At 57.6% G+C, this 16,427-nt stretch overlaps 1 protein-coding gene across 1 annotated transcript; it reads left to right on the top strand.

Annotated features, from left to right (window-relative positions):
• Window positions 1-1,368: 1,368 nt before the first annotated feature.
• Window positions 1,369-15,597, top strand: FTCD (formimidoyltransferase cyclodeaminase). Its single transcript, XM_065943722.1, has 14 exons — window positions 1,369-1,422; window positions 2,013-2,196; window positions 2,938-3,066; window positions 3,850-3,938; window positions 4,016-4,195; window positions 5,165-5,302; window positions 5,394-5,525; window positions 10,953-11,014; window positions 11,345-11,474; window positions 11,548-11,709; window positions 13,131-13,174; window positions 13,349-13,487; window positions 14,408-14,503; window positions 15,511-15,597. The coding sequence occupies exons 1-14, from the start codon at window positions 1,369-1,371 to the stop codon at window positions 15,595-15,597; spliced, it is 1,626 nt and encodes a 541-aa protein (XP_065799794.1).
• Window positions 15,598-16,427: the final 830 nt, after the last annotated feature.

The following is a 16,427-nucleotide window of genomic DNA, read 5'->3' as shown; positions in this document are numbered from 1 at the left end:
CCCCTGTCTCAGTCAGCTCGGGCGCTGTAACGAACACCGCCGCCAGGGTGGCTTGAACAATAGACATTTATCATCTCACAATTCTGGAGGCTGAAGTCCAAGATGGGGGTGCCACAGGACTGGTTCCTCCGGGCCTTCCTCCTTGGCATGCAGACAGCTGTCTCCGCCCAGTGTCCTCACGTGTCATCCTCTCCGCGCATCCCTAGTCTCATCTCCTTCTCATAAGGACACCAGTCCTACAGGATTAGGACCCGCCTTAGTGACCGCATTTTAACCTCATCACCTCTGTAAAGACCCTGGCTCCAGGCTGTGCTGGGGTGAGGGCCAGGTGGTGCTGGGGCCTGCATTGGGACCATGTGAGACGGCCGGTCACCCACATGCACCCACAGTCACCCGGGAGCTGCAGCTGCCCGGACGCGCCCACCCCCAGCCTTCAGGGTCTCTGGGCTCCCCCAGCCACCTCTCCCTCTTCCAGTTCTCAGGAGCAGCTGCTAGAGGGGTGGGCTTCCAACAGCCCAGACAGCTGGGGACCTGAAAGACCTGGGTATCTCCTCTCCTGGCCCCATGGTGACTGTGAGAGGGGTGAAGTGGCCTTGGACCCGATCACCCCAAAGTGGGGCACCCAATGCCGGGAGAACCATGGATGGTGCGGGCTGCTCTTGGGAAGGGCTTGCGGGGGTCCATGTGCTGCCAGGGTGACCATGTGATGGGTGGGCCTTTGCAGAAGGGAAACAGCTCCACCCCCAGTTCAAAAATCATGAAGGACTTCAAGATGGCATTGACCTGAGTGGGCCCTCTCAGCTTAGGGCACTGTGCTGCTGACCTGGGGTACGTGGCCCCTTGTGGGGGTCCTCTGGCCTCGGTGGGGTGGGGAGCTGGGCCTCATCTGCCTGCCCCTCCCCACTGCCATGGGCCTGCACTCCCCTCCTGCCAATACCCACCCTCCTGCCAGCCAGCTGTGCTGAGCTCTGCTGAAAGCCAGGCCCCACACACGGTCGCTCTTGTCCCTCTGTGGCCCTGAGGCTCAGCTGTTCCATGAAGAAACATATCCCAGGAGGGTCACCCAGAGGGTCACCAGGGGACCCTGGAGCCTGGGGTGGCCTGAGGCTGCAGCCTGCTGAGGACTTTCCCCCGGGAGTCCAGTACTTCTTTCAGGGGAGCCCACACTCACCTGGGCAGAGGTCTCGGTCCTCCCCTCCACCTCCTCCTCTGCTGGCCACCTCGCAGGGTCCTGGCTCTGCCCCTCCCCCATCTGCCCAGTTAATAAGAAGCCTGGTGCAGGGAGGGCCCTGATGGGGGAATAAAGGCCCCGCCAGCCTCCTTCCCACCTCTGCTGGCGAAAGGAGCGTCTGGGTCAGGGTCTGGACCATGTCCCGGCTGGTGGAATGTGTCCCCAACTTCTCAGAGGGGAACAACCAGGAGGTGAGAGCCTGGGGGCGGCCAGGGCAGTGCAGGGGGCTTCAGGCCAGGAGGGCATGGTTTGGGGTGGAGTCTGGGGACTGTCTTTTCTGGAAAGGGTGAGGAAGGAGCAGCGGGTGGACAACCAGTCAGGGGTCCTGGTCCAGGTCTGGGCAGGTCGTTTGGCCTCTTGGGTGAAGATGGAGCCCTGGAAGGCTGACCCACACAGCTGTTTGAGGGTCCTTGTTTGAGGGTTCACGGCCTCCCCTCCCCCACCTGTCCTTATCCCCAGGTTATCTGCAGGAAACTGAGTCACAGAGCACTGGGCAGGCCTTCCTACTGCCTCAGGGGCCTCTGGGCTGCCTGGGGGCTGGGGCCCCGACCCTCTGTGACCTTGGCCTGTAGTCACTTTCTCGGGGCCCAGGCAGCCCTTCCACCCAGTTCTGCTCCCTGCCTCGGTTTCTCCCCATGGGGCTGCCTGTCGCTGCTCCCAGATGCCCAGCGCCAGCTCCTGGCCCTGCGTCTGGGTGGGGGCAGGACAGACTGGGCCCCGGCAGCTCCCGCGCCCTCCTCCTCACGGGGAGACGGAGGTGCAGGCCCGGCTTCACCCCCAGGTGATTGACGCCATCTCTCGAGCGGTGGCACAGACCCCGGGCTGCGTGCTGCTGGACGTGGACGCTGGCCCCTCCACCAACCGCACCGTCTACACCTTCGTGGGGCGCCCTGAGGACGTGGTGGAGGGGGCCCTCAATGCCGCCCGCGCTGCCCACCGGCTCATCGACATGAGCCGGCACAGAGGTGAGGGCGGGGGAGGGCGGCCCAGCTCTCGTTCAGGACTTGCAGAGGGTGAGGGGCCCACGGGCTCACCGGATGCTCCTTGGACCCCGTTTATGTTTCATTGGCCCAAGAGTGGCTGGCAGCAAGGTGCTCGCGCTCTGCACGGGCCCTGGGTATGGGGGACAGAGCCCTATCTGTCAACAGCCCACAAACCAAACACATTCTTTGGGCGGCAGTGTCAAAGGCCAGTGGACACATGGGGAACTGTTCAAAAGGGCAAGGTCTCTGGCCTCTCACGGCTGGGGGGTTTCACGAGTGATTCCAACTGGTGAAGGACAACCGAGGCTTATCTCAGAGAAGCTGCCTGGGGGAGGGATGATGTGGGACAGCCATCTGGGGGGCCGCCTGGGGGAGGGGACATAGGGCTGCCATCTGGGGGGCTGCCTGGGGGAGGGATGATGTGGGGCTGCCATCTGGGGGGCTGCCTGGGGGAGGGGACGTGGGGCTGCCGTCCGGCCGTGGGCTGCTGGCCCACAGTGGGCTCGGCGTCTGAGAAGGACACCCTGTAGGGCAGTGGGGTGGAGGCACCCCTTCCCTGAGAGCACAGGTGGTTGCTGGGGGGAGGGGTGTACCACCGACGGGCCGTGGCGCTCAGTGTCTGCCTCTCTGGGGCCCCGTGGTCAATCTGCATGTGTGCAGAAGGGGCCGGGGGGGCGGGGCTCGGCACCTAGGCCCCCCTTCCTCAGCCCCATCTCTGTGCAGGGGAGCACCCCCGGATGGGCGCCCTGGATGTGTGCCCCTTCATCCCGATCAGGGGCGTCACCATGGACGAGTGTGTGCACTGTGCCCAGGCATTTGGCCAGCGGCTGGCAGAGGAGCTGGGTGTGCCAGGTGAGTGCCCGGGGCGGGCGGCCCCGCCTCACCTCGGCTCAACAGCGGCAGGCACCCTGTGAGGGTCTCCGCTCTAACATCCTTAGAAATGCAGATTTTAAGGGAAAAAACCCTACCACGCAGGTTTTTGACAGGCAGGAATATGTTCCCCTTCTCCTATGATGAGAACCTGTGAGGACAGGGTCCCAGCCATCAGGGAGCTGGCAGACTCTCAGGCTTGCTTGGCAGTGGGCTTGATTAGCGGCTCTGTGATGGACTTGAGCAAGACGGACAGACAGAAAGCCTTTAACAGCCTCTCTGGGGAATTAAACAAATCAAGGGGTAGCCCAGCGCATGTAACAGGTGGATGCCTGAGATACCAGGCGCGGGTCCAGCCCCTGCCTGTGGGCCGATGCGCCAACTTGGGGATGGGTCTCCTGCCTCGGGCAGGTGTCGGGAGCTGGTGGTGAGCTTTGTTTTCTCTCCTCATTCCGTGTTTTGTTCAGCAAAAATGCACTTTGGAGAGAAACATGAATATCCTTACAGCCCCGCGTGCCTGCTCCCAACACTTGTGGGCAGATGATGCCTTTTTCTGGGGCATCAGAGCCTGAGCAGTTGGAGTGGGGCCTGCCCTGCCCCTGGGTGGGCAGAGGAGGGGTCCTGCCTATACAGAGTGCCCATCAGCGACCACCCACACCCACCCGACGGGGCACAGAGATGGGGGCTGCCAGCAAGACGGAGCTGCAGGAACAGGGTCCTGCAATGCCGGCCACCGGGGGCCTGACTCGCCAGGTCCCTTTGCAGTGTACCTCTACGGAGAGGCAGCGCGGACGACCAGCCGCCAATCCCTGCCAGCTATCCGGGCCGGGGAGTACGAGGCCCTCCCTGAGAAGGTGCCGTGCCCCTCGTCAGGGTGCGGTCTGGGGTGGGCCCTCCTCCCCGCTTCCCTCACCCGCCCGTCTCCCCACAGCTCAAGCAGGCCGAGTGGGCACCCGACTTCGGGCCCAGCTCCTTCGTTCCCAGCTGGGGGGCCACCGCCACAGGGGCGCGGAAGTTCCTCCTCGCATTCAACATCAACCTGCTCAGCACCAAGGAGCAGGCGCACCGCATCGCCCTCAATCTCCGTGAGCAGGGTCGTGGGAAGGACCAGGTGGGCTCCTGGTGCCTGCAGTCCCATGAGGCCTGGCCCGTCCCTGTTGAATCTCGAGGGCCTCCCAGAGAGGGTCAAGGCTGGGCACCATGTGTAGACATGCTGACCACAGGTCCTGCCCACTTTGGTGTCCACACCATGCAGGACTGGCAGGGCCAGGGTTCCAGGGTTTGAGGTTGGGGAGCAGGTCTTTAAGGACATTTACCATGGATGCAGCAGGGCTAGAGCTGTGGTCAACATACTGCAGCATTTCCATGCTAATAGGAAAACAGGCGTTCCTGAGCCCCAGGTATCCCCAGGTACCCAGGTGCCCTGATCCACCAAGTCCGCCACAGGAAGTCCCACCTAGTTTGAGCACCAGCTCTGCAGACACTTTGCGTTGGACATAGGTAGACAAAGATGCACCTGGTGAAGGAGGCCCTGCTCCTCACCTGTCAGCCTCCACCCCCGGAGACCTGGGCCTGGCTTCTATCCCGAACACTCAGCCGCCGGCAAGCACAGCACAGAAGCACAGCAACTCCCCAGTCCTGCTCTGTGCTCTGCTGGGGTCAGAAGTGAGAGGTTCCCCCTGAGGGGGAGTGAGTGCCCCAAGGAGCAAGGGCTGCCAGCTGGCCTCTGGGGCAGGGGTGGGATGGGAGGAAGGAGCCAGCCGCCAGGACAAGGACGTGGGTGGAACGCTGGCCAGGCGGCAGGGCCTGCTCTGAGCCTGGAGTCTGTGTGGGGTGAGCCGCATTTGGGGGCTCTGCTTCCGGTGCTGGGCAGGCCCCTCCCAGGCTCAGATGAGAGACCGGGAGGCCAAGGCGAGGAGACCAGCCGCACTGCACAGTCTTCAGGCCACGGCCTGCCTTGTCCCCATGTCTGGGGCAGAAGGGAGACCCTGGGCCAGCTGAGGGGATGCAGGGGGAGGGGGCTGTCAGTGTGGGGTGCCAGGAGAGGCAGCCCGGGCTGGGTAAACCTTGTCCTCTGCAGCCAGGACGCCTGAGCAAGGTGCAGGGGATCGGCTGGTATCTGGATGAGAAGAACCTGGCTCAGGTGTCCATGAACCTCCTGGACTTTGAGGTCACAGGGCTGCACATGGTCTATGAGGAGACCTGCAGAGAAGCCCAGGTGAGCGGGGCAAGTCCTCCCCATATTCCCAAGCCCAGCTGCCTGGGCACTGATGCCTCAATCCCTGACCTCCGCCCTCCGCCCTCTGCAGGAACTGAGCCTTCCAGTGGTGGGCTCACAACTGGTGGGCCTGGTGCCTCTGAAGGCCCTGCTGGACGCGGCCGCCTTCTATTGCGAGCAGGAGAATCTGTTCCTCCTGGAGGAGGAGCAGCGGCTCAGGCTGGTGGGCAGGGCTGGTGAGGGTGGGGCTGGGGGGTTGGGGGTCCTGAGATAGAGCAGGGCGGCTGCTCCAGGCACCTGCTCCCCAGGCCTGGGTTCCTGTCCATGTGGCCTCCTACTTCTCCTTCTTTGTTTTTTTGTCTGTGCCTGCAAGTTGAGATCACATTTTTCACTTGGACACTGTTGGGGTTTTCTCTGTGACCTAAAATATATTCAGTCTTGTGAAACTTCTGTGAGAGGGGGTGCCTGGGCGCGGTCGGATGGAGGGACTTGCCCCTCCTCTGGTCCTGACTGGTCCAGATTTGGGGGTGTGAGACTAGCCTCTGCGGACTATTCACCACGTGGTTCCCGTGGTCCTGGGTCCCTCGAGCCAGCTCCAGTGGTAGCCGGCTTTTACTATCCTGTTGCTCTGACCTCAGGGTGGTACTGTTTTGAGGGTATTTCTTAAAACGAGCACATGACTGGATTTCTCTGAGAGTTTTTGTCTTTTGGTTGTTGAGTCTTTCCTTTTGTATTTACTAATCTAGCAGATATGCCTGGACTTGCTTTTGTCCTATTTTTAGGCAGAGGGGATGTGGTTTTCTTCCGGTTGTATGGAGGCAATATAATGTGTGTATGCAACTCTCTGTGTCCAACTCTGCGACCCCATGGACTGTAGCCCTCCAGGCTCCTTTGTCTATGGGCTTCTCCAGGCAAGAATACTGGTGCTGTGCTTAGTCGCTTGGTTGTGTTTGACTCTTTGTGACTCCATGGACTATAGCCAGCCAGGCTCCTCTGTCCTTGGGGATTCCCCAGGCAAGAATGCTGGAGTAGGTTGCCATGCCTTTCTCCAGGGGATCGTCCCAACCCAGGGATTGAACCCACATCTCCTGGGTCTTTTGCATTGCAGGTGGATTCTTTACTGCTGAGTCATCGGGGAAGCCCATAACTTAATCTATTTATCTCTATTTTTGATTTATTAAGTTAAAACCTATCTAAATGTATCAATTTGATTTGTCAGTTTTTATCAGTGCAGGCACCACAAAGATATTCGGTTCCAAGCCACTGCAAATAAATCGAATATCCCAATAAAGTCACTCACACGATTTTCTGGTTTCCTGGTGTATATCAAAGTTATGTTCCTACTAGACTATAGTCTGTTAAGTATGCTATATCATTGTGTCTAAAAAAACTGTGCACATACTTAAAAGTACTTTATTGCTTAAAAAAAAAAGCTAACCTTCATCTGAGCTTTCAGAGAGTTGTGATTTTAATGCTGGTGGAGGGTTTGAAATGTTGTGAGAATTACCAAAATGTGACACAGAGGCACAAAGTGAGCAAATGTTGTTGGAAAAAGGGCCCCCATAGACTAGTTTGAAGCAACATTGCTACAAAATTTGTCAAAAACTCACTGTGAAGCTTGAGGTCTGCGCTCTGCAGACTGCTTGCTGTGCATATGAGAAAGTAACTCTCGATGTTTACCCCCATCTTTTCTCCCTTCTCTAGTTCCCCATTTTTTAGAGCTGTGTCATTTTTTTTTTAGGGAGTTGGTTCTTTTAAATATTTTTTCAGCTTTTGAAATTATGGTAAAATACACATGACAGAAAATTTCCCATCTTAGCCATATTTAAGCGTGCTGGTCAGTGGTGTTAAGGACGTTTGTGAAGTTGTACGGCCATCACCGCCGTCCAGGATGGGGTTTCCTGTTTCTCTGAAAGGTACTGTCAGAAAGGCATTGCTCATACTGCCCCCGCCGGTCACTGGTTGGAGCTCCATGTCACGGCACCGTCTTCCCGCCCTGGACTTGGGCTGTGTCCCCGTCAGTGTCTGTAGCTCCTTTCAGCATGTTTTGTAGTTCTCATTGCAGTCTTTCACCTCCTTGGTGAGGTTAATTCCTAAGTATTTAATTTTTTTGTTTTGGATGCTACTGAAAATGGAATTGTTTTAGGTAATTTGTTCTTCAGTGTTCATTCATTGTCAGTGTTCAGAAATGCACTGATCTTTGTGGGTTGACTTTGCGTCCTGCTTCCTTGCTGAATTCACTTGTTAGTTCTCAGTGGTTAACTTTCTAAGTCTGTATAGTATACTTACTCCTTTAGCTCTTAATCAAGGTAAGAATGTCTCTTGACTCTTGGTGAAGAAAGACAAGAAAATTAGTGCACTGTGTGAGCTGTCATTGCTGGTCCAGATTTAAATTGCTTTGTTGTTATTTTTACATTGTCTGAAGTATACCATTTACCTTCTGTAACCATATCCACTTGAATTAAATATACATAGATATTTAAGCTTGGTTCTGGACTTAAGTGAGGTCACTGTGCATCTCTGTCCTTTTCCCTGTCTGTTGTCTAGATTTCACAGTCAAGCAGGTTTTTGAAGAAAGGCTCAAGGGTTTATTCTGTAGGTTCTATTATGTTTGGGAATGTCTTTGTGTGGCTTCATTCTTTCAAAACAGTAGGACAACCAAAGAGCTTCCCTGGTGGCTCAGTGGTAAATAACCCACGTGACAATGCAGGAGGCACAGAGACGCGAGTTTGATCTCCGAGTCAGGAAGATCCCCTGAAAAAGGGAATGGCAACCCACTCCAATATTCTTACCTGGAAAATCCCATAGACAGAGGAGCCTGGTGGTTCCTGGAGGTCCACGGGGTTGCAAAGAGTTAGACACAACTTAGTAACTAAACAACAACAACAATAAAGGAGAACCAAAACCTCCAGTCGCTTGTTTTTCTCCTGAGAATGTTGCAGGCACATCTTTGCCACCTTTGGAATAAATGTCACTGTGTGTATGCGGGGGAAGTCTAAGGCCGTCTGGTAACTTCCACATCCCTGCTGACTGGTTCTTTCTCCCTGATGCTTGAAGAACTGTCTTTATCCTTGAATTTCAGTAACTCTGCCATATATGTCTTGGTGTTGATTATTCTGCATCAGTTTTTCTTTAGATCAGGGTTCTGTGTTATTTACAGATTCATTCTTGTTCAGTTTCAGGAATATTTTCTTTAATATTTTTGATTCAGTGTTTGGTTCTTTCACTTTGCAGACACAGTCACACCATGGTAGCATTTTCTTCTTCCATATATTCTGTTTTTTCTGCACTTTCTCTCCATTTTTCCCCCTCTGTATTTGCTGTGGTTTTCTCAGGCCTCACTTCTTAATCACTTATCTACTTTATAGCTGGGTTTGTTCTCTTTCTGGCCATTACAAAATTCTGTGTCACTTTTTATTTTGATGTAATTCTTGCTCACAGAAGAGGTGCACATATAGTGTCAGGAGCTGCTTTATTCCCTCCAAATTCACCTATTGTATTTTGCACTGTTTTCTGTATCTCTCTTTCTCTACATTCACGCACAATCATATTTGTTTCTGGACCATTTCAGAGTAGACTGAAGACACTGTGCCCTTAATGCCTCATTTATTCAGAGTGTATTTGTCTAGATCAAGGACATTCTGTTACACAACCACAGTGCAATGATCAAAATCAGGAAATTCGGCACAGTACGATCTGCTCTAATCTGCAGACTAAACAAATCATGTCTGTGTCACCCTGTCCTGGCTCCACCCCAGACCGGGAGTGGGTCCACCTGCCTTGTCTTTTGTGGCCTTTAATCTGGACCAGGGGCCCAGTTCTCCCTGTCCTTCCTTGACCGTGATGGGCTGTGAGCAAGGCGCTGCTTGCTGGTTGCTGGTCTGACCTTTCTCAGGGCTGGGTGTACTTGTGCATTCCTGGCAAGAACAGCACAGAAGTGACGGGGTGTCCCCCTCAGGGCGTTACCTGGGTCCCCTTGTTGGATTGGTGTCCCCAACCCAGGATTATCAATGTGGTGTTCCTATTTTTCCTGTTGTTGTTAATAAGCACTCCCTGGGGAGACAGTTGAAGACATCTAAATACTTTGTGCCTCTTGAAATTCAGCCTCAAGAATCTCCTCCCTCCATCCTTTTTCCACTTTCACCTCTCCCACATCTATTTATCATTTATTAACATGTTTGATGCTCTCTATTGCTTCTTTAAACCATAGTATTTTATATTCTTTATCTGAAAGTTCTGAGATCTACAGTTTTTGAAGTTCTGGCTTTCCAAACTATCATGCCTGCCGACACACGTAGTGATGCTTCTTCAGGTGCTTTGGGAGTTCTGACTGCCTGCTGGGTTTCCTCTGTGGTGATTCTTTCTTGGTCATGCCTAGTTTCTCAGCCATGTCCGGCTCTGTGCGACCCCCTGGACTATAGTCCGCCAGGCTTCTCTGTCTGTGGGATTCTCCAGGCAAGAATATTGGAGTGGGTTGCCATTTCCTGCTCCAGGGAATCTTCCTGAATTCTTGGTCACTGGTTTAAACTTGTGTTGCCTCAGGCAGGTACTTGGGCCATGTAGATGAGCCTCTTGTTTGGGCTTTGGAGCCACACAGAAGAGAATTCTGTGTGATCCGTGGCCTTAATCCCTCTCCGATTACAATTCCCAGGAAAGATATTTTCTGGGGCTTCACCATCTGGGGGCTTCACCAAATGTAAGCCTCAGACTGGAAAGGACCTCGATTATTTCCTCTGAAGGGTGGCTCTCCCCAGATTCATCCTTGGAGATGTCGTCTTCCAGGGGTCTCCCGTCTGACCCCTGCTCCTGAGAGGTGGCTCAGGCGTCTCTGAGTGGACCCAGACCCAGGGCAGGGAGAGCTTTCTGGGCACTTCTGGGCACTCCTGGCTGTGGATGGTTTCCTTTACTTCCTGCCAGGCTTGTGGGTGCTAACGTCCATTCTGACAGTTCTGTTCCTCTTTCTGAGGTTCTCTGCAGTGGGCAGGCTGCTCTCGGGTGCCCTCTGCTACGTTCCCGCCTCGTTCCTGCGTCCTCCAGGAGACCTCGGGCCTTCCCTGGCTCTCAATTTGTCCTGTACTTGTCGCTTTCTGTTCTGCATGGAATGTGTCCCCATGTGACTCAGAGGGGCTGGGATTGTGTTGCCAGCATCAGCACCATGATGTGTCCTAAAAGCATCTTTAGGTGAAAGGAATTCCTCTCAGATATGGGGAATTCCTTTCACCGAAAGGACATTTCCAACTTTGTTTTGAAGTTGGGTAAACTTCACTGTCACACATCGAGGGTCATATCTGGACTGCTCATGAAGCTCTGGGCCTTTGAGAACCAGAGCCACTGACTCCCAGGAGCTGGAACCCCGTCCAGGAGGCAGTTGTCTCGGCTCCTTTCCAGCACAGGGGAAGGACGCATGTGGGGAGGACGGGTCACATTGGGCCTGGGTCTCCTTGGGGCAGCACAGTGGGTGGAATCAGGGCCCAGCAGGGTGCCTGCCTTGAAGGGCTTCTGTCTGCAGGGATGCTGGTGGGTGTGGGGGGTGGTGTGTGTGTGGCAGCTGTGTCCCTGCAAGCTCCACACCAGGGCCGGGAGCACCCCCACAGGTGGCAGGGGTGGGACCTGGGCTCGAGGGGACCCCAGTCACCGGGCCCTCTTCCAGGTGGTGAACCGGCTGGGCCTGGACTCTCTGTCCCCCTTCAACCCCAAGGAGCGGATCATCGAGTGAGCAGCCCCTGACCCCCACCCCTGTGCAGAGACCCCCTCGGTCGTCCAGAGCTCTGCTCCATCACTAAGTGTAGGGCTGGGGGCTTGTTGGGGGACCCAGTGAGGCTCCAACGGGTCTCATTTGGTCCTCACATAGCTCCTGACTGGTCACAGCCCCTCTTGGGGTGGCTGCTCTGCAAACAGGGCCCATATCCCCTCCCGTGCGCTGGTGCGAGCCAGAGACCCCCACAGTCCTACCTTCCTAGCTTAGAAGTAATGACCCAGGACCCTCCGACATAGACCCCAGCCCACCCGCACCCTGGCCCCCCTGACCGCCCCTGCCTGCAGGTACCTGGTCCCCCAGGACGGGCCCGAGCAAAGCCTGATGGACCAGCCCCTGCGTGCCTTCATTCGGGCTGTGGGCGCCCGCTCAGCAGCCCCAGGGGGCGGCTCTGTGGCCGCAGCCAGTGCAGCCATGGTGAGTGGGGTGGGCGGCAGGGGTGGGGGCGCCCGACCCGGGGCTGGTCCCTTGATCAGCATGCTCTCCCCAGGGCGCCGCCCTGGCCTCCATGGCCGGCCTGATGACCTATGGGCGGCGCCAGTTCGAGCACCTGGATGTGACCATGCGACGCCTGATCCCACCCTTCCATGCCGCCGTGGCTGAGCTGACTGCGATGGTGGACGCTGATGCCCGGGCCTTCGAGGCCTATCTGGTGCGTGTACAGGCGGGCCACAACCACTGGCCCTACGGAGCAGGACCTGAGGGACAGTGGGATCAGTGGACAGTGATGCGGGGTCTCCAGAGGAGAGAAAGGTGGGCCAGGGTCATGGGGGTGAGGGGGAGACTGCCACTAGTACAGACATCTGGGCCTGCAGCGAGGGGACAGTGGTCTGGCTGCTCTTGGGTTGAGCCCAGCAGGTTTGGTGCAGGTGTGACCCCAGGTTGGAGTCTCTGCAGGGCTGGGGGTCGGGGGAGAGGAGGACACCTGCCCTGAGGGTCAGCCAGGCTCAGCGTCCCCCTGCCCAGCTCCCTGTGTCCTGCTGATGGGCCGACACCCAGACCCGCAGATGCTGGAGGAAGACCCGGTCCTCAGGGAAGAGCTCTGGTCCCGAAAGGGTGGGAACGGAAATCTTTACATGGTAACACAGTCAGTCACAGTGTCAGCAATCAGAGAAGACAGTTCAGCGACAGACAGAAAGGGCCGCAGGAGCTGGGAGGCTAGATCCAGATGTCCCTTGTTCAGGAGGGCCTGGAGGAGGAGTGTCTGTCAGACCTGGGTGGAGGTCAGGGGACTCGCAAGAAGGTCAAGGTGTGAGTTCAAGGTCAAGAAGCCCCAGGTGTGTGTGAGAGCAGTCAGCAGGGGACGCAGGAGAGGAGGGAAGGGGGGTGCTTGGACCTCGCGGGGGAGGAGGGTCTGCTGGGGCAGGCGTGAGCTCCCGGCCGACACCACTGCCCAGAGCCACCTTGGGGCAAGACCTAGTGTGAGGGTGGACAGTGCTCTGGGCACGCCTGGGGTGGAGGTTGTGGGCCAGCCCTGCGGGGAGGTTTGGGCCGAGTCTAGTCTGCACCTGGGCCCCTGGGTGGACAGCTGGCCTCCGTCGCTGGGCCTCAGTGGATGGCTGTGTGACTGACTCGGGGAAGGCTTTCGCCACTGGGTGAGTGTGTTTCCTGCATGAAGGATGCCGCCCGGTGGCCCCTGCCGAGCTTGTGCAGGTGGTGCCTGGAGTGGTCCTCCCGAGGTCCCCTGACAATGCGGCCATCCGACCTGGAGGTCACATGTGTCTCTTGGTGCGTCTCACATGGGCGGGGCTGTGGGAGGAGCAGTTCCATACTTCCTGGAAGGAGGCTTGGGTTGAGTGTCACCCTCGGGGATGGGGGGACACGGCCTGAACCTTTATGCTGGTCTCTGGGGTCGCACAGTTGCCTCCCCTGGAGTGGGCGGGGAAGACTGGTACTGGAGCCCTCACTCCCCTCTGGCCCCCGCCCCAGTCCCTCAGAGGTGGCCCTGATCTGTGATCCACGGAAGCAAACTTGGAGGTGGTGGGTGCTGTGTTAGGCCCCTGCCCTCCCCAGGCTCCCAGTCCCCTTGTCACAGTCCCTCATCCCTCTGTGTTTCTGTGCTTGCTCTGGCAGAAAGCGACAAAACTGCCCAAGAACACACCTGAGGATAAGGACAGGTGAGAGCAGCAAACATCTCTGGTTCTGGTCAGTCCCCCCAGCTGTGCTGCGGCTGAACAACGATTTCCCTGTGGTCCCCAGCCTGGTTCTGTGAGCTCCTTGAGGAGCCATCGGGTAGGGACTGGGGGTGTCTGGGTGCCCTGGGCTCTGATCGCCAATGCCCTTGCTTCCAGACGTGCGGCTGCCCTGCAGGAGGGGCTGAGGCAGGCGGTGGCTGTGCCCTTGGCGCTGGCGGAGACGGTGGCCTCGCTGTGGCCGGCGTTGCGAGAGCTAGCTCTGTGCGTGAACCTGGCCTGCAGGTCAGACCTGCAGGTACGTGGCAGGGCCCTGCTGCAGACGTGCACGCACACCCTGTCTGTCACTTCTGCACAGATGCCGAGGACAAGGGCCATCACACCCAGTGCTGCTTGTCTACAGCCTGATCCGAGGCCCCTAGCCACATGGTCTTTACAGACAGACACCTTTTTCCAGTGTCTGGTCTTCAGGCCCTAAGGACTGTACCTGCCTTTCCTGGGAGGTGGGCAACCTGCGAGTTGTCAAGAAGGTTCTAGAAGCCGCCTGAGCACAGAGGCCATCGTTCCTGCATTCTGGGTCTTCCTGGCCCAGCATGTGCTGCCCATCTCTGTGACCCCTCGGGGCTTGTAAGTTGTTAAAGGCCCCCTGCAGCTAGCTCCGGGCTTCCCAGGTGGCCCAGTGGTAAAGAATCTGCCTGCCAATGCAGGAGCCACAGGTTCCATCCCTGGGTCAGGAAGAGCCCCTGGAGAAGGAAACGGCAACCCACTCCAGTATTCTTCCCTGGGATCATCCCACGGACAGAGGAGCCTGGCGGGCTACAGTCCACGGGGTCACAAAGAGTTGGACACGACTGAATAAGCATGCACCCGGCTGTCTCCAGCCTGGGCTGTGCCTGAGGCAGCACTGGGTCATGGGGTCAGAGTGCTGAGGTCAGCAGGGTGTGGACCGCTGAGTGCTCAGCTGAGGGTGGGCCTCTGAGCACTGGATGGCGCAGGGGCCCTGGGACCCACCTTGGAGAGGGCCAGGCTTCTGTCCAGTGACTCCGGGCTCCCAAGGGCTGTGTGGATGCTTTCCTGCTCAAGTGATCAGTCAGATTGCCGTCTTCACGGTTGAGGCGTGAGGTTCCCAGGCTGTGTTCTGGGCTGAGGAATGGGCAGGGGGAGGCCCCGCTGCTTGCCCCATCACGGCCGGCTGGTTCTGCCTCGTGGCCATTGCAGGTGGCAGCCAAGGCCCTGGAGACAGGTGTGTTTGGCGCATATTTCAATGTGCTCATCAACCTGAAGGATGTCACTGATGATGCGTTCAAGGAGCAGGTGAGTGGGGGCACAGGCCCGGCCTACTGAGGGGCCTGGAGGTTGCCTTGGTTCCTGCATGTGGGGCTCAGGGGCACCTGGCTAACATGTCCTTGAGGGAGGGATGTGTCTGTCTGATGAAACAGTCCTCCACCTGCTACGGGTGGACAAGACCTGTCTTGCGGAACGCAGGCCTCAGGGGACGGCTGGGGCCTTCTTTCAGGGTCTCTGTGGGGGCAGGTGGCCTGGGTACCTACTGGTACCATGTCACGCCCTCCTAGGTGCTCTGGTCAGGGCCTGTTCCCCTGGATGGGCTGGGCTGCAGTACCAGCAACACGTGGTCTCAGAGAGCAGTTGCTGGCCTGTGCGATTGTCCCGCTTCAGCGTTTGTGACAATTTCACTGTCACTCTTTTTGGAGGAGAATTCACAGAACGTGCAACTCACCATGTTAAACTATACAAGTCAGAGGCAGTTGGCACATTTACGGTTGTGAGACCACCACCTCTATCGAGTGCTGGAACATTCTCGCCAGTCCAGAGGAGGGCCTGTAGTGTCGCCCCCATTCCCAGCCCTGACCACCACCCTGTATTTCTGATTTTGTGATGATTGTTAAAAAGCGATTTCCTGAAGGGAAATGGGAGCACTAGGGCCAGCCGGTCCCTACCTGCCTCTCTAGCCAAGCTGAGCTCATCATCAGGGAAGGCCCTGTCCACCCCAGGGGATCCAGATAACACACTAGTCACTCGAGTGCTGCCCCTTTGGGCCTGGAGGACACAGCCCCGCCTTCAGCAGTGGTGGATAAAGTAGGGAGACCAGGAGGGTGGGGACTGGGCCTTGCTGGCCCCAAACATCAGGAAAGACAGAGGGACCCCCCCATCTCCACTGAGAGACCTGTGAGGATCTGGAGTTCCCCAGCTCAGAGGCTCAGGGCCACCCAGAGTGGACAGCCCAGGGAAGGGGCAGGGAGGCTGGGCCCGTGGGGTGGGTGGCAGGTGAGCAGTGATGACAGCACTCTGGTGTCTGTCAGGTCCGCCAGCGCATCTCCGGCCTTCTGCAAGATGCCCAGGCACAGGCAGCGCTGGTGCTGGACCGGCTGGAGGCCCGGCAGGAGTGACAGCCGAGCGTGGATTCGACGGACTCCACTCCCCCTTGCAGCCCCTCCAGACACGTCCTGGCCTGGGGGGCCCAGATGGGGGGATATGGGGGGCAAGGAGAGGGGGCTGTAAGGAGTGGGCATGGCTGGGGTTGGCAGAGCCATCTTCTGTGACCTGGGGGCTCCAGTAAAGTGATGACACATTGGTGCCTGTGGGGTCCATGTGGGGTGCACATGGGATACCAGCGAGGGGCTTGGGGGAGGTCTGAGCTGAGTGGCAGGAATGGAACCTCATAAGGTGCCAAACACGGGGAGACAAGTGGGAGGGCATGGGAGTGGGGCACGAGGTGACACAGGGTCACAGAGTACCTGGGGCCCTGGAGGCCAGAGCCCCCTTAGTAGGACCCTCAGATCTCATGGAGGGATGAGGGCCATGCTGCGTGATGGACAGGGGAATGGCGGGGGATCCACCAAGGTGAGGGGTGGCCGGGCCAGCTCCTCCCAGGGCAGGAGAAGATGAGAGCAGCAAGCGGCCGGGGACGTGAGAGTGATGTGTGGGCCAGGTCCCGTGTTCTGGGGTAAGAGAGCGCAGTGTCAGACCTGGGGTCCCAGAAGGGAGAGTCCCAGGCCCTGGGCGCTGACTTCTCTTGGTGGAAGCTCAGGGGCCCAGGCCCAGTGGTGGGGGTCCCAGGAGGGTCTCTGCAGGGCCTGGGTGGTAAAGGAGGGGTGGGAAGTGGTGGAAAGTGCAACCCTCGCCCCCTCCCCAAATCCCAGGGTTGGGGGCAACAGGACAAGACCCAGACCTGAAAGGTGGTTTCTGCGAGCTGTGTGTTACGCCGGGATTCGTGACC

Source organism: Muntiacus reevesi, chromosome 8 (genome assembly GCF_963930625.1).
Source record: "Muntiacus reevesi chromosome 8, mMunRee1.1, whole genome shotgun sequence".
NCBI classification, from domain to species: domain Eukaryota; kingdom Metazoa; phylum Chordata; class Mammalia; order Artiodactyla; family Cervidae; genus Muntiacus; species Muntiacus reevesi.
Note: the sequence above shows the minus strand (reverse complement) of the source record. Positions and strands in the feature narration are given on the sequence as shown.